Source organism: Drosophila ananassae, chromosome XR (genome assembly GCF_017639315.1).
Source record: "Drosophila ananassae strain 14024-0371.13 chromosome XR, ASM1763931v2, whole genome shotgun sequence".
Lineage (NCBI taxonomy): Eukaryota > Metazoa > Arthropoda > Insecta > Diptera > Drosophilidae > Drosophila > Drosophila ananassae.
The window spans coordinates 11135791-11157806 of NC_057932.1; the positions used below are offsets into that span (position 1 = coordinate 11135791).

Genomic DNA, 22016 nt, shown 5'->3' on the forward strand with positions numbered 1-22016 from the left:
AATTCATTGTGAAATTATTGCTTTAAAAGTATCTGCTGGAGTCCTCTGGCTGCTTCATTTCTAATCATCCGAAACGAATCTATACTGCCTCCTGGCGGATCAGGACGAGAGGGGGAGGACTCCTGCCCCAGTGGGCCTCATTTTCCATTACCACTTATTTTGTTTATGTGGGAGCGCCGTCTGCTCCCTTCCAGTATCTCCGGGTGGCAAATCACGGTCGCCAGAGCCCACCCGGCGTATACGTTATGCTTATGCAGGGAGGAGGACAAGATGGGGGAACAGTTGCGAGGACTGGAAAGATGGGGAGGCACTGGCCTATGAACTGGCTCTGGTTCTGGCTCTGGCTCTGGCTCTGGCTCATGGCCAAAATGATGGCCATCTCCTCCGTCGTCGAGTCGCTGCCGTCTGCTGGGTGCGCACCTTTTGAGTTAATTGCGTTTTGCTCAATTTAATATTGAATTTAATTAGGGGCGCATTTTTGCCAGCCATCTCCCAAGGAGGCCACCCAGGGCACATTAAAAGCTTTTAGGGCAAATGAGCAAATTAAATTTGATATGCGAGATGCCGGGACGTCGAGACGAGATAGTATGCCCCCGAAAGCGGCCCAGCTCGATATAGAATATACGTCTTCGGGCGTAATCCCATAAAATTAATGCGTTTATTCGGAAAGTGTTAAGCAGTTGTGCCCGAGGCAATTGGCGAGAGCATTAACGAGGCATTTGTTTAATTGCGACTGCCGGAAAGCTCCTAACGCCGGCGGAAAGTGAAAAGTGTTGGCGAAACTGGGCAACTAATTGACAAATTGGCGCTGGAAAGTAGGCAACACCCGTGGATTTGCGTACTGAGGGGGGTGGCTATCGGAAGAGGTGGTGGTTGTGGCAATCAATTGCTCATTAAAATGCTGTAGCTGAAAACGAAAACTGAACAACTGCCCACCATGACGACGACGATGACGCTGGCGATGAGTTCTCTACGTTTTTGCAACTCGTTCGCCATGTTGCATGCCACAAAATCATCAACACGTTAATTGAATTGTTGACTGACACACACATACGTATGTATGCATGTTCCAGGAGGGTGTGGGAGAGTGGTGCAAGGAACCAGGGGCAAAATTGCTGGACAGGCTTCGTGCGAATGAGGTTCACCGCTTTTCGGTTTCGAAAGAGACGATGGACTGAGATGGGGCATGCCCCGTTTAGTTGATGCGAATGCGTTTGCTTTCATGGTTCGCTTCGCCGGTGGCATGCAATGACTAGCAGCAGCACCACCAACAACAACAACAACAACAGCAACAACATCAACAACAGTAGCAACAATAACAAAAACAACAACAAACAGAAGGAGAGCGCCACGTCAGCGCCATTTTCAAAAGCCTCCCAACGATAAAATGGCTGCAAGTGGCAGAAGCAACAACAACCATCCACATCCACGTCTATCTCTATGAGTCTTCTATGCCTGTGCCTGTGCTGCGTGCCTATGTGTGTGTGTCAGTGTCCATCTATGTGAGGCCGACTGTGTGTGTGTGTCTGGTAATTAATGAAATTGCAACGCATTTGAATTTTAATTAAAACAAAGCGCACAAATTACGACAGAAGCGAAACGTGTAATGTTTGGCGAGGAAAGAGTGGAAAAATAATAGAGGACCTGTCATGGAAGGATTTCGGAATGAAATATTATAGTTTGTGTAGCAAATGAGCTATTGTCGAGCTAAAGTTACCAATATAACAATAGAAGTATTAGTAGTGACGTACTTACGCTTCAGATGACCTTTGCGCTGCTGGAACCAGTTGGGAATTATTCAAAGAAGGGAGCAGAAGAGAGAACTGTGAGCCGTACATTACAGGGCAGCGTCCGTTGGCGCTGTTCATTTAACCACAAAGAGACGCATACTGTCACTTGAAATGCAGAGAGAGATTTGCTGACGATTCCCAAGTATAAACTAAAAATAAACTGCAACTATGTAAAGTTTAGGATTTATTTTACCCAATTTCCATAGGACAGCCCTTGAATTACCTGGGAAACGCCGCTTTAAGCTCTCTAGCTCACAGACACTGATTTTTCAATCGCTGCTCTATTTACTTGTGGCCTCCCAGAGGGCCGATTGGCAATTCCTTGGCCTCGGCCTTTTTAGCAGCTAAATTGCTTGCTTCCGTTAACTTTCCCAGAGGACATGGTCCAGAAAAAAAAAATGGAAGAACAACAAACAAACTAGGTACTACCTGTGAGACAAAAGCTGAGTCGGTCGATGAGGCTGGTTAATCCCGGCCACTTTGAATAAAAATGGCTTATAAAAATAAAAAAGTTATTAGAGAATTGAATAATATTATGATTATTTCAGCCGAGAGTAGAGAAAGTAAAGAAAAATCTTCTTATTATAAGTGTGTATAGTCTCGAAAAGTCTTTCCTTTTTTTTTCAGTGTCTGGCTGTTTGGGTGTGCGTACGTATACATATGTGTGGCTACGAGGGTGTGTGGCCATTGAATGATCCACAATGTTCAATCGCCCCATGGGGATGCGTCGCTGGCCGAGGCAGCAGGGAGAAGGGTAGGGGCGCCGGTCAGGGACCGCTGGGCAATTGCTTTTGTTTCGAGAGAACAAAAAACACATTTTCGCCAGGCAGGCGGCTGACCAACCACTACCCATCGCACCGCCCAACCGCCCAACCACCCAACCACCCAAGTGAGAGGAAAGTCCGTGTAATTGCGTTTGTGATATTAGCCTGAAGTACACTTGCTGATTCTTTTTTCGAAATTCGTTTCTGGCATCCAGTCCATTGAAGTTTCTGCCTCTGTTGCAGTTTTCAAGCACATGGCCCCTCTCCGTCTCCCGGCTCCGGCTCTGGCTCCCGTCTGCCGACTCCCGACCATGTTTAATTTGAATTGTTTTCATTTACAGTTGCCATTTATTCATCGACCGAACGAGGAGCACTTGATTGGCAAAAAGCAACAAAAAAATGGGGAAAAAAACTTCATGTGATAAAAGCCCACTTCCGAAGTTTTTATACCCTTCTCAGTTGGCTTTGTAAACAAGAGGGGATGATTTAGCACGATCCTGTGTTGAGTTTCGCCAGAACACTTCATGATCGGTTCCTGGCGGACAAACAACGGACAGACGGACACGACTTTTTCTCGAAAATGTTTATTCAAGTACTCGCATCCATTGAAGATTCTGGTTAAGAAAGAACCAGATTTTTAGTATTATCGTTTGGAGTTTCAGGGAAGTACGGAAGATATTTTCGTAAAGTCTATATGTAGGTCTGATACCAATAAGTCCTCAACTTTTATTCTATACTTATACTCTACTGGTTTAAAATATTTATTTTAAATAGAGATTAGAAGCTAAAAGATAGTACTTAATCGCTGGTTTCTTTAAGCAGGTACCGGGTATCATATAGTATCCTCGAATATGCCCGAAAATCAATGCCATTTCCATTTTAGACACACAGACAAGATGGTTAGGGTATTCGAATTCATTGAAATTTCCGGCGGAGAAAAAGTCCGCTTTTCAATATGGAATTGTTTTTCGCTTTTGTTCTCCATGGCTTTTCATACAAATGGGCTTCATATTGAAGCGTAGATTTCCTGCTTGGCTCGAAGGACAAAAGCCCGGTCATTGTTGGTCATTTCGTCACTTGAGGAGGAGAATGTGTCCTGAAATTGTATTTGGAATAAAAAAAGGTAGCTGAAGAGTATTATGGAGGATAATTAAAACTATGGAATTATGCAATTAATAATACTTTGGGAAGACTCCCCCCTTAACCCACTTTCCTGTGTCGCTGTCGGCTCGTGAGTGATGGACGCTGTCAGCGGCGTGAGTCACGAGGCCACTGCACACGTAAACTTGCATTTCGCGAATTTCGCATTGCGCATACGACGCGTTGACCCAGTTGGAGAGAGCCAAGAAGCCCCCTCCATCCCGGCTCATCCAGCCAGCTCCTCGGCACCAAAGGAAGGCATATAAATTATAATTTCTCTTTGTTGATGTTGTCATTTGTTGTTAAGCGCATTTTCGGCTAATTAAAAGTGAGCGACGGGCGAATGTAAAGAATCGCAGCGCCGAGCAACGCAAATTAAACGAAGAAGCGATGCCGGAGACCGCGGGAGGGGCAATAAAACAAATGTGGCTGCCACCGCCGGAGGGGCCACGAAAACTGTAAACAAGCGCGGCTAAATTGAAATGAAAAAAGGTTAACTACAAAAAAGCGAGACAAGAAAAGAAGGCAACGCAAAGTGGCTGAAAACAAAGCGGCGGCAGCAACGTCAACCGAATTTCACGCTGACAAATTATGATTTATGCCAGAGCCCCGACTGCCGACTGTTGCTGTTGTTTGTTCTGAGGTTCTTGATGTTGCTGCCGCTGCTTTGGCTGCGATTGTCACTCGCTTTGACGTGGGCGCCAGGCGATGCGAGGAACGCAGCTGCAAAGCCAGCTCCGAGCTGTCCAAAATTTGAGAAACAAAAGCCCGGCATAATTGTTAAGTGATTTGAAGCGTGAATCGGGCGTAGCACGCTCATCTCTTTTTGCCTCCAAACCAAAAAAGTGTTGTACCGCTCCACATACAACAATCCATCAAACAGTCCATCGACATTTTTTGGCTCAATAGGTGCTATTGTTAATGGATTAGAGTGGAGTGTTTTCATGTTTCATGTCTTAGAGCCAAGGAGGTTATGAGAACGCACACTTTTTAATCGGGTTCTGGGAGGTTGTTGATCATTTTAGGAGTTTAAGGAGTGTGAATGGACTGCTATACTAATTTAAACACATTTTTTAAACAAAGTTGGCACTTAAGTAGCGGGTATGTAAGAGAAACTTATATATGTTCTTGCTTACCTGTATCAAAACATATGGATTGAACAAGTATCACCACAGGAAGCGACGTTTTTCTGTATTTGTAAGAACGAGATGCTTGCTGAGGCTTGACATTAGTGAACATGGAAAATGTGAAAGGAAATCACTACTTTGATTGTCGTACTGCTATTTGAGGCAATATTGCTTCTTTTTTTCTGAAATTATCTCTGGCTTAAGAGAAAGCTTTCTCGAAAATGCTGCTACAACTTTAAAAGTAGTGGAAATAGCGTTAGTGGAACTTTAAGGGTGATGTATGGCTGAAGTGAATGAATTTTATGAAGGAATGAGCCGTGCAAATATCTCTATTTTTGAGAAGCATATTTTGGATAATCTATAGAATCCTTCTCTGTCCAGTGTGCTTTCACTGTAACTGATGTAATCCTTGTAAAGCAAGTAGCCAGACGTTTTGGAAATACTTGTAAATTTTGGGTACTCGGTTGCTATGGTTCTTATTCCTCAGTGTTTTCGGGCAGGGCTCTACTATGTATAGTCGGTTTTTTACTTTGGTTCTTGGACTTAAACCGCTTTGAAACGGGAATAGAAAGAAAAGTTTTGGGAAATCTCTGGCAGATGGGCCCATAGAGCTAAATAAATAATTTTTGATTGATTTGTCTCTCCTTCGCTTTTGTTGCGGCTCTCAATTAGTGAACTCCTCCCACACAGCAGAGGCCGATGTCGGGAATCGATGAATCATTGTCGACAGTACAATGAGGACTAAGTGCATCTGCAGGCAGTTGTAGTCTTCGTACGGCATCCGAGGGGAAGCAGTGGCAGACCCCATTGGGCCTGTGGCAGATGGAAAAAGGCTTGATGCTTCAACCGCACACAAACACACAGATACACGGCGAAGCACAAAGCAGGAGACATGGCCGGCGGCGATCGTTGGAATCCGCATCCCAATCCGAGACCGAACCCGAATCCGAATCGGAATCGGAATCAGAACCCAAATCCAAAACTAAAGCCAGAGGAGCTGGGTGCCCCTTCTCCTAACTGCCCCTTCAACTTGTGCCTTCTGTTTTGCTGTCTGTTGAGAGTTGACAACTGTGCACTTTCATGGCCCATGGCTAGAGCCATGAAATATTTTCTCTGGCAACGATTGCCTCCCTCCCCAGTCCCAGCCTCATGCCTCATGCCACATGCCTCCTGCAGGTTGTCATGCGAAATCAGCAGTTGGGTCTTTGGCGAGCAAACGTAGTCGGCATGTGATTTGGTCAAACATTGCTCAGTTGCTTCCAGGCAGGAGGCATTTACATTTACTTCACCGTTTTCCATCTGGCCTGGTCAGGAGATATTCGAGCCAGGAGCTGGGAGCAGTAGCAGGAGCAGTAGCAGTAGCAATAGCAGGTTGGTTGCCCGACTCGTTAGTGGCTTGATAGGGAGTTGCGACAAGATTCGTTCTCAGTGGGGTTGCAGTATCCATTTTCACAGAAGCTTCAGAGACAAAGTTTAGAGGAGTTTTGAACAGCCAGCCAAATCCCCATTTAAGTCACTCTTTTGTGATAGTCACAGCTTCTGGAGGAACTCCAGTCACTGGCTATTACTCATCCCTGGCGGTCCCTTCGGTCAGGGAAGCTCCTTCTGCCGTTTAACTCGAAATTCAAACACACTTTTCGGTCAAGCGCTGATTGTGAAATCTTGTTTGTTTGTTGCCATCAGCCCCACCCACGGCCACCCACTCAATCATTGGACATTGGCCATTGTCCGGCTCTGGAGAACCTGCCATTCTGCAGCCTCCTTCGACCGGGCCAGAGCTCTGTCATGGGCCACGAAATGGAAATTCAATTAAGGGCCGAGCAGGAACTGCTCCTCGTCCGATCGGCGAATATATATGCAGATTGGGGGATATGACAACAGACTGCAGACGTCTATCCAAACATAACACCTTCATTTCGGAGTGACCTGCTTCTCGGGTCGTTTATCCCAGAAGCGATCTGCCGTCGAAGCTGGCCAGAAGGGGATCTGGCCATCGCCAACGCCTCTATGCCCGGCCAAGAGAGCTGCGCGTCAAAACTAATTAAATAACTCGTTCTTTTGCATCGGGCAGACTCTGGACGGGCAGACTGGAAACGAAGCTCGGCCCGGCCATGTTCAGCTGTCGAAAGCAATTAATTTTCAATTATCTCTTGGAAATTACACAAAAAGCCAGAGCCCAGTCGGACTCGGAGTCGGACTTGGACTTGGAGTCGAAGTAGAAGTTGAAGTTGGGGGTCCAGAAGTCCCAGTCCGGGTGTCAAAGTAAACAAAAGCGGAGGAGAAAGAAAAGTCGGCCAACTAAATTGGCCAATTACAGGGCCAAAGTGTTTGCATCGGAAAAGCCCTAGCCCCAACTCCGACCATCAGTTGGCCCAACTGACCACATCAAAGTCGAAATTCATAATTATAATAATTTTTTCTTTGACTTTGAGAGCCACAAGATGTGTGGGAACTTCTCGGCAGAGACACTGAGATTCGGGTTCAGGTCTTGAGGCTTGTGGCTGTTTATTAATCGTCTTCGAATAAAACTACCTGGTGCGGCTGCTACTTTGTATGTCCGATGGCCATCGGGCCAGTGACTGTGCATTAGCAGGGCAGATCAAAGACGCCATATCGGAGGCCATAAGGCGAATGGACGATTTGCATTAGCAGCCTCTTAGCCAGTGTCTGCACGCCGGCACTCAGACGCTCCAGCCCGGCCAGGTCCTCCCCGGTGTCTTTGGAAACAATGCAATTCAATTAAATCCAAATGGAAATGCAAATGCAATTTCAATTGCGGCATCCAAGCCGGAGGTGGAGCGGCTCCTCGCAGCGCGTCTCATTTGACCGCAGTTTTTGGTTTCGGTTTGCTCCGGAATCGGGGTCGGGGCTACCTCGTCTTGGAGCGACGAGTTTCAAGTTGTGAGCTCTGAGTTCCGGCTACCGGGTGCTGGGTGGCGGGGGAACTGCCGGAGTCTGAGACTCGTCTGCTTCTGTTCTGGCCCGCCTTCTTGCGGCCGAATCGCCTTGTCTGCGCCGTTCTGTCTGCATCTGTGGTGGCGTGATTTAAAAATAGTTTTGCGTGCCGGAATCGGAGGGCCGGGATGAGCAGGTCAGGCTAAAAATATATAAAAGCGGCGACCGGCTTTCCTACACTCGCAAAAAGTGTGAGTGTGACTCTAATTCATAGTATTCTCTTATTCATAAATAATGATTATTTCTTTTTTGAACAAAAAAAATCAAACACTTGGAAAAGACATAGTTACTACACACAAATATGTTTATTTCAGACAATCTATACATTGTCCCAATTAACAAACATAATGATTTTTTATGAGTTATTCAATATAAATTGGTCGTAATTATGTTCGAGCTAAAAAGAACAAAAATCATGAAACATAGTAATTGATGATTTTTATTTTTTTCGAGCAAAAAAATGGCAATTTTCAAATTATGCACCTCGTATCAAAAACTTTCCTTTGCCAAAGCCAAGTAATTTTGTAAAATTTATCAAAACGCGGTTATTATATACAATTACTATTTAATATTATTTAATTTAACAAAGAGCAGTTAGCAGGAGGATCTCCCAACTATGACTTCTGATGCCGGGACAGAGTGAACCCCTTTGAATCTAAGAAATGTTTTTTTTCTAATAATCCATAATATTGGATTATACACCAATGGGTCTTAGACTGCAGTTCTCGATTTCAACATATCATTCCTTTAGTTTGCAACGAAATCCTCTGTTTCATCTTCTGAAGCTACCTCACTTGGTTGCAACACATATTGCAACATATTGCACCAGCTGCATCTTGTATTTGAGTTTAAAAGCTGCATGAGTTTTGAACTAATTTAGTAGCAACATTTTGTAATTCTCGTCTTATCTTAACGAAACAATGGCACAATCGTTGCTACATGGTTCGTTTCTGTTCCTTTTTTAGAAAGTGCCATAATATCAGTAAAAATTATGACACGGAAACAGTAAATGGAAATTAAGCTTTATTTCGATCGAAATAAATAAAAATTATGAACAATCATCACTTATGATTTTATTAGGCCAATGATTAAGGCCAATTTTTATCAAATACTCAAAAACAAGCATTATTTGTAAGGCAAACGCTTAAAGCTGATAATATAATTACAAGTAAATTTTTTTATAAAACTGATTATTAATACGGTTCCTCTCATACGGTTATGAAGGCCCATTCCCTATGAGAATGGGCCTCATAGGTCAGAATAATATGTGATACCCGCTACTCCTTCCACTTTTCGCAATGGCGAGAGAAAGTAGCCACAATTCCAGTTCTTCTGGTATAAAGTAAACAAATGTTCCTAATTTCTTTACTTTGGTTTCTAACCGGCAACTAAACGGATTCCAAAGAGTTTATATAGCATTTGACGGCATCTGTCGCGCCATAAAGCCCATTGGTCATTATTGGACCATCTCCCCGGAATTCTCAACACACAAAAATTGATTCCTCCTCCGGCAGCCGAGTCGAGACTTTTATTATTTCATCTGCAGGGAAGCATTTATCTCCACTCTGACTCTGCTTTCGGATTTAAAGTGACCAAGTGACCCTTCTCCGGCTGAGTCCACATGGCCCATTGTCACATTGGCAGGGCGATTAACTTATTTGGGTAGCAAAGTCCCACTTCCCAGTTCCCAGCCCCTGTTGGCAGGTCCCAGATCTCAATCAATCCCCTTTGGACCGATGCTGTCACTGGCTCGCATTTAATACCCGTTAGTGAAGTGAGATCAAGGGATATACGAATGGGTTTTTGCAAATAAATATTAGTCTGAAATAGGGATAGATTATAGAAAGGACTGATTTTTTTTGGAAATAAACATAAAATGTATCTTTTATTTTCAAGTTGAAACATATCAATAATCTATAAAAGTCTATAAAAATTCATATTTCTTTAGTAATTTTTCTTCATTTCCTAGTAGTATTTTCTAGTTTAATACTTTTTATAAAATAATTCAAATTCAATGAAGTAAATAATGGTATAAAGTGCTAGTATATAATAAAATAAAATAGTAAAATGAAATAATAAAATCGAATAATAAAAATTCATAATATAAAAACTCAATGAAATCTATGTTGTTCGATTAGTCTTCTAATCGAATCTTAGGCTAGTTTTTCAATTCTCTTTCTCTCCTTGAAGAACTGTTAACTACATAGTTATAGTAACAAATTCATAAAAGTTTTTAGGCCCATTAATTAATCATGAAAATAAACTTAGAATTAGAAGCTACCCAATTGCTGAAGCCCCATAAACGCTTCCCGAAAACTACGACTATCTGAGAGATTATGATGATATCTTGGCTTGTTTAGGTATTATCGCCTCCTTAATCCCAAACCAGAAAGAGATCTGCATACCGCTGTATGCAGAGTTCTAGTCGGTGTGCTGGCGAAAAGTAAACACAAATCTTGGGTATTTTCACAGTCGCATATTTTTCGGAACTCGGGGCACTCTTTCTTCATTCTGCGCTGCGCTGTTTGCGTTGCGTCTTTTGCGGAAAGTGTAAATATTATTTCAAGATACTTAACCATGTTGTTGCCTGTCGGTCTCTGAGGGGGGCGTGGCAGGTGGCAGTGGCAGTGGCGATTAGCCCATATCGCCCCCGACAACTGGAGGAACGTCCTTGTCCCTGTTGTGTTTCTGATGTGTATTCTGATGTCGGCGATGAATGGCAAACTGATGGATTGACTGACTGACTGACTGTTTGCTTGTTGATGTTGTCAAAGCAAACAGCAGCGCTCCACTTGTGCCGTTGACGGGGGGACATGGGGAGTGGGGCTGTGAGTGGGTAGGAAATAAAAAACCGCCGTAGAGATGCCGCCGCCGCCACGGAGTCTGGCCAATTATTAAGCCAACTAATGGCCTCGCCCGCCGACGGATATGATGCAGCCAGCAGCCTTCTCGTTACGGCTCATTTGCAGGCGTCTTTCGTCGGATCCATGAATGTACATATATATAGTCTGTATACTATATAGGGGCGATACGATACATAGTGCATACTCGCCCCGTCTGCTCTTTATCGCCCCGAACGTTTAGGCAATATCATCAGATGCTGCAGCTGCACCTGCAACACAGTCGCAGCCAGTGCTCCGCAAACGGAAACTCATTAGCGAAACTGTGTCTTGACAGCAAAAGCCACGCCCACCTCCACCTCCTCCCAGCCCTACCTTACAACATCGTTATGATGTGCTTGAAATTTTATTTATTTTTTTACCGTACTGCTCCTCCTCCTCCCCCGCCTGTCGGAGGGTCCTGGGCCGGGAGACAATGGGGCATATTGGCTAGGCCATAAATCTCCGCCCGAGATCTTGCTTGGTCACCCGATTCGAGCAAATCTTCTCAAGATTTGTGGCTTCTTGCGGGTCGGAATAGGCCCACTCTATTTAAATATAGCCAGTTCGTGAATGGCTTCCACCAGAGACCTTTGGCATACCTTCGATGCTCTTTTTTCGGCCAGAGTGTGTATGAGGTTGTGTTTATTTTCGATGATGCTGGGTCCATTGGTGATGCTGGGTCCGAAAATCATCTAATACTAAATGAATACTATTAGGATAATCGGCCTAAAAAATGCCATTTGTACATATTGCTTAGTTATGATATTTATTTTAATATATCTAGCCCTTCTTGCGAGGAATGCCATAAAATATCGAAATAATTATCATCCAATCCTTAATGCTTGTTAAAGTATTACTTGCTCCTTGGTTATCCCAGCTCTTGCTTGATCTAATTGAGAATTCCAACAGCGTTAGTGTATTACCATTCGCTGTTTTGTGGCCAATCCTTCGCATTCCCCAACACACACACACACACACACTGACACTTTGGGGCGACACATTGTGTTCCTGCCTCAACTGTTGGTGTTGTTTCTGTTATTTTTTGCCCCGCCCGTTTGCACACAAATTTTTATGACGACAGGTCGGTTGGTTGAACGTTCATTTGGAGGGACGCGGGGGCAGGACGAAGGACTAGAGCGCGATTTTATGCTCCGTGTTGCAGCCTGCACGGGAGGAAAATTCGCCGACAGGAAAATCGGTCTTCCCAAGCCTTCAGACTTGCTGAGAAAAGTAACAAAGGAATTGAAGTTCTTTAAGTTCGGGGGTTGGGTATTCTTTTCTTAAATATTTACTACAAAATCTTTAAAGAATAATTAGGATTTTAGAGTTTTATTTTTTTTTTGGTAAAATAAAAATGATTCTATAATAATCTACAAGAATACATTTTTTCAAAAATTAATCAAGTTCTCCCACTAGAGGAGTCAAACTTCGACTGCGGCGGCCCTTGAATTCTGACAGTGTTGGCTGAAAACGAGCAGCTGGAAGCCTGGTAAGTCGGCGAGGAGCGAGGAGCCTGAGCCGGGTGGACTCCCGGCCGACTCCGGGAATCTGAGCCACGGCCAAGAGCTAGAGATGCGGCGGGGCTAGAACGGGAGCCGAGTGAGATGAGTGGTTGACATGTAGCCGCCATTAGCGGTAAGATGACAAGCGTTGAAAGCGCGCCCGGGGAATTAAAACGCAAAAGGGGAAAACTGGCAAAAAAAGAAGGCCAAGGAAAAAGGCAGAAGGAGAGGAAAATGGGGAAAAGGCTATAGAAGTCGCTGGAAAAAAGGGAATTGGATGCAATAGTTTTTTCTTTGCGTTTTTTGCTCTTTTATGGCAGCAGTGTAGCAGGAAGCTGCAGGAGAATGTATAAAAAAGGTGCAAAAATCATCAGCATGCTGTCAGCGGCAGTCCCCACGCAACATGCCGCCTTCTTGCCGCCCTCTCCTCGCCGCTGCACGCCCCTGAAAACCGCCTGTCACATTAAAGTATCATTTGCAGTCACTCAGCCAGAGGCCCTACCCGCCCGCTCCTGCTGTCCTGCTGCGGAATTCCCAGCGATTAAAGTCAATGGCATTCGCGATTTTCAGACCGCCCGCAAGTCGCCGTATTGATTTTGCGATTCGCAGACATAATTTATGGCGGCGCGATTTTAGCGCGTTTTCCGTGCGATTTGCCTGATTTGCGGGTGCGTTTTTTCGCTGGGCATGACTCTGTGCCACCGAAGTGAATACATTAGCATCGATAATTACTGGGGAAGTAGCCCTGCCACTTCCTCCCCACTGGATGTGTGTACTTCCAGGTGTCCGCCGAACGGTTCGACTTCATTTCGAGGCCATAAATTCATAGCCGTTCTGCATTGCTAATTAATAATTCATTGGCCACTCATTCTTTGCGCATTCATAGCTGCTAAATATTCAAATCTGAAACATTTATGGACCTGCGAACGAGCCGGACCTGATTTATGAAGGCATTCGTTGGTTTTCATCAGGCCCTGTGCTTCGTTTCAAGCATATTTTTGGCTGCATTCGAAAATCTAAGACATGGAATGGATCTAGTTTGTGGCTTGGCGACCGTGACAGAGGTAGCTTTTGATGCTTCTCAGTCTCTAAAGCAACTGTGCCACTTAAATTATGTGGCAACACGATGCACCAATATTTATCACCTGGCTCGAGTGCAGTCTGTGGCCCGTTCGCGGCCATTTAAGCCAAGTTTTTCGGCAATTGTACGCACTGTGGGCTCCTAGAGGGGCGTCAAGTGGGACGAGGCCTGGGCCAAACGAGACCAGGCCCGGGATTAGCATTAGCATAAATTTCAGCTAGCTCGCACTCACAACATCCCGAGTATGAATATATAATTCGACGGTTGGGTGTTATTTATGATAGAGTGTGTGCGTTTGTGCCAAAGAACTTGGAGAAACTTTTCGACTGGAAACAGTGCTCGTTGATGGGTGGGATGTGGGACTAGGCCGGAACAGGAGCAGGATAATCGCTGCTTAATGCAGTCGCGCATATAACGCGACCCATCCGTCCGATCTAGCCAGCCATTTGTCTTACCATTCCGCCATTGATAACGAAAGCGAGACGGGCGTCAACCAGCAGAACCATCCGAAGCCACCCAACCACCGAGCCACCCACACCACTCCCCATGGGACCCATGTCTGCTACAGCCTACGCACCACCGAAATTTGAGTGTGCACTGAGAAAACAGTCACTGAGAATAATATTTAAAGATACAGTACCCTCCAGCTCAGGAGAATTCCTAAATAAGCTCTCCTTAGATGCCTATTTTTGGGTTAAAGGTGTCATTAAAAATATGGCGACCATGACTTTGAATTAGAACTACGCATATTTGTTGTAGAAATTCGCGAGAAGCTTTACGTTAGAGTTTTAATTTCAATTCAAAACATATAACCAATAAATAATAACTATAGAGTAGAAGAAGCTTAAGTAGTAACCCATGTAATATGCTTGCTTTTCGCAGATTTTTTCTTGCCGTGTCTCAATTGAAAAGCATTCAAATTTAATTTGCATACGGGCTGGGAGGAAACTTTTGTTTACCTTGCGGTAGTGAAATCAAATTTAAATCCGCTTTGCGTTCCGCTTCCTTGATTCGCAGCAGGATATTTCAAAGGGATCCTTATCGAAGTCGCGACTAACTAGGCCGCGTCTAGAGTCTGCGTCTCCGAGTCGAGGCCGAAATAGGTTACCGTTTTGACCAGACCAGGCCACGAGGAATCCCCCAGTCCACCGGCTAGCCCCACCCACCCTGAAACACAGTCGCGCCACATTCCCACCCCAAAAAGCCACCACCGCCCCACAGGTGGCAGGCAAAAACTGTTTGAAGTTTCCACCTGGACGGGATGGGTGGATTGGGTGGACTCGGTGGTTGGCTTGCCTTAAACGATGCAAAATTATTTTTATTTATTCGTCCGTTCAAACAGATTAGCGCTCGCAAGGTGGCGCCACCTCAAAGGCCCCGCCGTTACGGAGAAATGCAAAGCCGTACACGTGTATTTATCGGAGTGTGTCTGCGGCAAATTGCCGAAAAAACAACGGAACAAACAAGTCCCAAGAAACCTTCGAGGAATACAAATAATCCCCTTGAAAGGTCCCACCTCGCACTCTTTTTTTTTTTTGGAAAATAATCGTATTTATTTGTCTTTTTTTGGCGGAAATTATAATTTTTTGTGAGTTTCATGTTTAAAAGTTAGTTAAAAATAAATAAATATTAATTTTAGCATGGTTCCAATTGAATTTTTATCAAACAATTAGTCCCTCTTTCCATGCAAAAATTGAATAAATTTTCCCATAAATTTAAAGAAGAGAAATGTAAATTCTTAAATTGTAAGATTTTTTGTTAAGAAACCCATTGGATAAAAATCTAATCTTAACTTTTGAGGTGGCAAGAACACCAATTTTTATCACCTTTTTTAGTTTTGAAGACAATATTTGTATTCTTCTTTCTGTTTTTTTCAATTAGTAATGTTTTTCTGAGTTTTAAGAACAAATATTCGCCTACTTACTGCAATTATATTGCGATAAATACAAAAAGTTAGTCATTTTTAAATAAATAAAATACAATATTTACCATTATTAAGTTTTTAAGCTGTTTAAAGTAAAATTTGATACAACGAAACTTTATTATTATTTTATTACAAAATGCATTACAAATTTGATACAATTGTCTGATTTTATTTTAAGTATTCGACATATTCTAAAAAACACACTTTTAGTATTTATAAAAAAAATGTTTCTGAACGGCATGAAAAGAATGTTTGAAAAAATTATTATATAATATGCGACAAAAATGTGATTAGACTTGAGAACCATGACTTTAAATTTTTCAATTATTTTAATACCTTTCCTTAATTTGTAAAAATTTTACCTAAGAAGCTAGAAATGAAATGAAACTTTTTATAAAGCGATTCTGCGGAGAGTATTCACAGTCAACATTTAATCCATTGACTTTAAAGGCATTCGAATGTTCGCCCATTTGTGTATGAATTATTTGCCTGCGAATTTCCATCCTTTTCGAGGATATTTTCTGTGAAATCGTTAGGGAATTCAGAGGCTATGAAAACCAATATTTTATTGATGTTCGGCAGATGGATTGGAGAGATGGGCAGTGGCAGGTGGCAGGTGGCGGGCGGTAAGGCCAGTGATGAAGGATTCCGGTCGGACCCTCCAGCTGGCCTGTTGGCGAGCTATTTGGCAGCTCGTAAAGGCCCTAAGCAATTGGCTCGTGGCCATTGAGCCGCCCATTAACCCAGCGCATTACCTTGTTACCTGGCACATGAATAAATCACGGATGATTCACAGCCACCCTGGTCCGGATGATAAATGCCACGGGTTTCGAGCAACACGCCGAAGGACTGGCTGTCGGTTTCTGCGACGGCATCTTCGATTTGCTTAACAAATTTGCGAGATTCTTAACACATTTGCATATTGCGTAAGCCCCGCCGAACTGTCAAATGTATGACGTGGCGAGCATTTCGTTCGACTCCTGTTTATTTCCGTGCTGGCTCCCCCGGAGAATCCCTAATAAGTTGCCGGCAAGGACGACATTTCCGGCGAACGTCTGAGAGAAAGGGGGCGCTGTCCTTCGCACTTTTTATTGCTGTCGTCAGTGTTGCTATCCGAGCCATTTTAACAATCCACTCGAGGAAAAAAACGAGGGCAGGGTGTATCAGGGTTTATGGCAAGAGTGGCACAATCTTGCAAAGATTGTTCGTATTCTCGCAGTGTACCTCTCGGTGCCCCATTTTAAAAGGATTTCTGCATCGAGTTTGTTTAGCTTCTTCACACGATTTTAAAGACAGGACTGGAAAGTGTTCGGGGTTAGGGGGGCATCGCTCAATCGACGCTTCTCAATAAAAAATGTGCTGGCATTCCTCGGCATTCTCGCATTTCTTTGGCATTTGCGATTTCCTTCCAATTCGTCGCCAAAAGGTCGGCACCTCTTGATTTTCATCGACAAATGGAGCCGCCCTTTGTGCGAACCATGGAATTCCAGTGTTGGTTTGATGAGAGGTATTTGCTCGGTAATTTGCATAAAACCAGCGCCAAAAACAACCTCAGGTCAGCCCAGGATTATGACTGGGGAGGAGTGGCCCTTCTTGAGTTCGAATCAAAGGGTTATGGTTAGTGGAGAAACTAGAAACTGTTGGTAGAGAGATAGAGACCCAATTAGAAACCGAATTAAAAGAAAAACTTTTAGACGCTGCTGTTCATATACAGCCTGTGGCAGTTAATGTCCTTTCATCCTCTATTAGATAATAAAGCTGGGCCCTCTTCCTCCGGAATAAACCAAGCACTTGGCAGCACGGGAAAACACCTCGTAAATTGCAAATAATAAAAAAAGGACGAAGGAAAATTATTTTTTGCTGCTTTGGCCAAAAGTTTCCAAGTCGCCAATAGGAGGCGAGAATAAAAAACATTACCGAGAGGCTACTGACCTCCCTCGCCGACAGAATTCCCACTCTTCGTCAGCTGCTGTTTATAATATTTTTGTATTTTTTCACTTCGTACCCCGATGGTGGAAATCCTTTCCGCTCCTGGAGCTTGCCGGGGCCTTCCTGGGAGAACGCACATAAAATTTAATTAAGTGCAACAACAGCAACGGAATCAGGGACTCTGGTGATAGCACAGCATCGTTTATAAAATTCATATAATAACAATAAATTTTCAAATGCGCCATGCCAGCCAAGCCGTCGTCCTTCAGCCCGTCCTCGCTCCGGTTGTCCTGGCCAAGGTATTACAATTTATCGCCAGCTTGCGTAGCACGCGCAGCAAACGCGAAGAAATTTGCGTGCCGGATGCTAGTGGGTCGATGCCCGGGGGGAGGACGGCGGTTCGAGGCGGGCAGACCAGACTGAGGCGGTGGCGTGGCATTCCGCTGCTCCTAAACGGAGTGACTGCACTGAAAAAAACTAGAAAGTAGACTTTTTCATGACTTTTTATTTAAGACATCATATCTTTCATTGATCATTAAATCATTAATTACTCAAATCTCTTAAATTTATTCTACAAGGTCGATAAAAAGGGATTTAAATGAAAGAAAAAAGGATGATTATAAGAGTATACCTTGTACTTGTAGATAACAGATTTTGTATCTTAAAGTAACAAACTTTATTGGGAAAGAATCGATAAGGCATGAGAAGAGTACTGGGTATCACACAGTCAAGAAACAGGTGCCTTTCACTTTTGATTTTAAAACATGATATCTTTTTCATTAAAAATCTGTCAACCTTCTTATAATAAACATTTTAACTATTGAGAAAGTAACAATTATTTTTCTTACTGGAAAGCTAGAAGAGAATGCCCTGCGCTGGAAACAGCAGCTTAGTGTCCCCAGTGGAGACCAGCTTCCTCCCAGTTACCCCTCCCAACTTATCCGTCTTGGCAAATGTGAGGGCATATGTATACCCGATCGGCTTTAGGAATATAAAAAACCAGGACGGCTCGGTAGTCACATATGGCGAGTTCCTCCTCCACGACGACCCGCTCCCGGAATCATTTGTCTATTTGTTTGCTTTTCTTCGGCTGGCTGGCTCATTCATTTGACTCGAATTAATTACATGACACGCACACGGAACCTGGAGTCTGGCTCCAGCGCTCCCCTCCTTCCATCGGCCTGTTCTGGCCTAATTTATTAAAAAGACCGAAAAAAAAAACATAAAGGGAATCCTACTCTCCAGAAGCACAGGCCCATCGTCTTTATCTGCAACATTGGCAGTCGGCTTTTTCTTACACTGGGAAAATAATTGGTAAAGCGAATCTAATGCTTAAGTAACAGTGAAGTGGTAGTCCATCATTAGGATATAATTTAAAAGATACTTCACGGTAACGGAGCTTATTATTTATGAATTTAAAGGCTTTTAAGGCCTTTGACAAATAGACGTTGTCGGCTCACTTAATTAAATGTTACTTTAAAGGACTCTATTGCTTTAAAATTGTATATAATTGATTCGACATGATAACATTTCAAGGACTAAGCATAAATCTTGGCATAAATCCAGCTTAAAACAAGAAAGGAAAGCTAACTTCGGGCGGAGCCGAAGTTTATATACTAGGGTGGGTCGAATTCCAACAAGTTGTTCAAATCGAATTCTAATAGTGCGGAAAACTTGCTACGGAATACTACAAGCATTTTGCAAAAAAAAATTTTGAAATCGGTCAATATCTTCTGTTTGCGCATCGCACTTAAAGTTTCGAAAAATTTTCGAAAATAGCGAATTTTCAAAACTTCTTAAAAGTACGATTTAGCCGCAATTTTCCAAAGTTTTACTTATTATTATATTTATTTTGAATCATTTAAAAGGTTTTTTCGTAATTAGGTAAATCAATAGTGGTTTTAAGAATTTAAAATAAATAAGTTTTTAGTACAAATTTCATGCATTACGATTGTTTTTCACGCTCAGCTTTCCCCAGGATCAACGACGAGGACGTAGTGAAAAATCTGATCCCATTTTTTTTATTGCTATTTTTTTATTTGTTTTTAATGATTTTTTTTTATTTTTTTAATGATTTATATATTTTTTTTTGTTTTTTTTTTTTTAGATTTTTTAAAATTTTTGTTGTTTTTTTTTTAAATTTCCTTTTTGTTTTTCGATTTTGTTTTATTTGTCTGTTGTATACTGGGACTTGTTCTCAAATTTAGGCAAACTGAAACGAGAATATAAAGTTGAGCGTATGTAACCATCCCTATTGTGATAACCACATACCTTCTTCGACGCTTCAGTAACAAGCTTAACAGTTCGCTGTACTGCTTGAGTGTGGCATGGAAAGCTTAGCAAGTTGCTTTGACCGATTGATAGTTGGTTATCAATGGAAGATACCAAAACTGCATTTGACACATTCCTAAGTACTGGAGGAGGTGATACTGCTGTAGAAGACCAGTCGATCATTTCATAGTACTTAGTGGCATTAGATTATACATATCGAGTGAAGAGCCCTCCGAAAACTTAGTTCACATAGTTACATTTATAATGAGAGTGTATTTACCTACTTGGTTTCAAATAAAAATCAGTGATTCAATAACAGATGGTGCGAGACATGTCTTCACTATGATTAAAAATTCTCGATACTTGCCAAAACGTCTTTTAAAAGTAGTTGATCCTGTTATTCAATACAATTCTTATTTCGCGCATCCTGAAAATTTGCTTTTGTCTATGCTCACAGATGAAAATCTTAATGTACGTAAGATCGGGTTGCAAAGAATTTTAAAAGCCAGAGAGAAGACTCCTACTGCGGAGACTTCGGTGCGCTCGTTCCTTTTGCCAAAACTAAACTTTAATGCCACTAAGTACTATGAAATGATCGACTGGTCTTCTACAGCAGTATCACCTCCTCCAGTACTTAGGAATGTGTCAAATGCAGTTTTGGTATCTTCCATTGATAACCAACTATCAATCGGTCAAAGCAACTTGCTAAGCTTTCCATGCCACACTCAAGCAGTACAGCGAACTGTTAAGCTTGTTACTGAAGCGTCGAAGAAGGTATGTGGTTATCACAATAGGGATGGTTACATACGCTCAACTTTATATTCTCGTTTCAGTTTGCCTAAATTTGAGAACAAGTCCCAGTATACAACAGACAAATAAAACAAAATCGAAAAACAAAAAGGAAATTTAAAAAAAAAACAACAACAAAAATTTTAAAAAATCTAAAAAAAAAACAAAAAAAAAATATATAAATCATTAAAAAAATAAAAAAAAATCATTAAAAACAAATAAAAAAATAGCAATAAAAAAAATGGGATCAGATTTTTCACTACGTCCTCGTCGTTGATCCTGGGGAAAGCTGAGCGTGAAAAACAATCGTAATGCATGAAATTTGTACTAAAAACTTATTTATTTTAAATTCTTAAAACCACTATTGATTTACCTAATTACGAAAAAACCTTTTAAATGATTCAAAATAAATATAATAATAAGTAAAACTTTGGAAAATTGCGACTAAATCGTACTTTTAAGAAGTTTTGAAAATTCGGTATTTTCGAAAATTTTTCGAAACTTTAAGTGCGATGCGCGAACAGAAGATATTGACCGATTTCAAAAATTTTTTTTGCAAAATGCTTGTAGTATTCCGTAGCAAGTTTTCCGCACTATTAGAATTCGATTTGAACAACTTGTTGGAATTCGACCCACCCTATTATATACCCTTGCAGTTGAGTTGCACTCCGCTAGGTGGCGCCACGCATATTATGTTATTAGATATAGAACGGATCGTATATAGTCGGCCGATCCTTATGAAAATTGACATATCGAATTATTTTGCCCAAAGAGGCATCCATTGAAAATCCCATCCTTCTAACTTGAAAAACAACGAAGTTATGGCATTTCCGATCAATCAGTTATATGGCAGCTATAGGATATAGTCGACCGATCCCGGCCGTTCCGACTTATATACTGCCTGCAAAGGAAAGAAGGGTGTGTGCAAAGTTTCAACTCGATAGATTTAAAACTGAGAGACTAGTTTTCGTAGAAACAGATAGACGGACAGATGGACATGCTCATATTAACTCAGGAGGTGATACTGATCAAGAATATATATACTTTATAGGATCGGAGATGTCTCCTTCACTGCGTTGCACACTTTTGACCAAAATTATAATACCCTCTGCAAGGGTATAAAAATTACGCCATTCCAACTGCAGACGATGCAATAAAGAAAGAAATATTCGCCACATATTTGAAGAATGCACACCCTATTTTACACAGCGAAAGGCACTGCTCCATCTAAATAGATTAATATTAAGACAAGATATTTTTAAATCCACAATTGATAACTAGCTTTAAACCTTCGCTGTTACAGCTATTTTCTTCCCCAGAACAGATGGTTTGTGGTATTTTCCAAATACTCTCTAACCAGAAACTAAATGTAAATATAAATAAATATATATAAATATCATTTTTATGGAGTTTCATGGAGTTAAAATGAGTTGCCATAATTGTAATAACTTCGAAAGAGCACCTATTATATAACTATTTTTATGTTTTATATTTTTAAAGCTAGCTTTTAAAAGCTTTTCTCTCAGATTAAGAAAATGTTATTTACTTCCCTGACTTTATAATTTATTCTGGAAAACGAAATCAATTCCTTTTAATGCTTTCAACTTGCGGCAGAGACATTTTTTGCGACAGTCGGCTAATTTCTGGCAGCCCGACTTTGACTTACAGAAGGACAAATGACTGCTGGGAGTCCTCAGGGAGGCCCACTGCCTTGTTACCCCCCTCTTCGAACTCCTTTTTGGCCTCACACACACTCACACACTGGGATCTGAGCCATCTGAGCCTGCTCCTTGTCCGCTCGTCATCACAAATGACTGTCTCATGTTATCTGCTAAGCCGTCTTATCTGCTCGGGGCCTCCTG

At 42.2% G+C, this 22016-nt stretch overlaps 3 protein-coding genes and 1 long non-coding RNA gene across 7 annotated transcripts in view; 2 read left to right on the forward strand and 2 right to left on the reverse strand.

Annotated features, from left to right (window-relative positions):
* LOC116655298 overlaps nucleotides 1-22016 on the reverse strand; it is a 75418-nt gene that overhangs the window by 36537 nt on the left and 16865 nt on the right. The window contains exons 1-2 of one of the 3 annotated variants that reach the window (XR_004310428.2): nucleotides 4831-5558; nucleotides 2970-3650 (exon numbers count right to left, since the gene is read on the reverse strand). The exons of 1 other annotated variant lie outside the window; for it this stretch is intronic. Coding sequence is in view for 1 of the 2 variants with exons in the window: in XM_032452941.2 (XP_032308832.1) it covers nucleotides 3620-3650 (31 nt within the window). In the remaining variant the exon portion in view is untranslated. Of the gene's footprint in view, nucleotides 1-2969; nucleotides 3651-4830; nucleotides 5559-22016 lie in introns of those variants that run through there. One more of the 3 variants, XM_032452941.2, reaches the window with a different exon arrangement.
* LOC6502059 (netrin-B) overlaps nucleotides 1-22016 on the forward strand; it is an 81069-nt gene that overhangs the window by 26690 nt on the left and 32363 nt on the right. The window lies entirely within an intron of this gene.
* On the reverse strand, nucleotides 19252-19910 carry LOC26513970. Its single transcript, XR_004310429.2, has 3 exons — nucleotides 19821-19910; nucleotides 19366-19759; nucleotides 19252-19306 (listed from the first exon to the last, which is right to left on the reverse strand). It is a non-coding gene; the product is annotated as an uncharacterized LOC26513970 (long non-coding RNA).
* Nucleotides 19771-20253, forward strand: LOC116655299. Its single transcript, XM_032452943.2, has 2 exons — nucleotides 19771-20139; nucleotides 20199-20253. The coding sequence occupies exons 1-2, from the start codon at nucleotides 19813-19815 to the stop codon at nucleotides 20205-20207; spliced, it is 336 nt and encodes a 111-aa protein (XP_032308834.1). The 5' UTR covers nucleotides 19771-19812; the 3' UTR covers nucleotides 20208-20253.

What these genes read in the sequence shown, in the direction of transcription:
- LOC116655299 (XM_032452943.2), top strand. Translation starts at nt 19,813, where the DNA reads ATGCTCACAGATGAAAATCTTAATGTACGTAAGATCGGGTTGCAAAGA.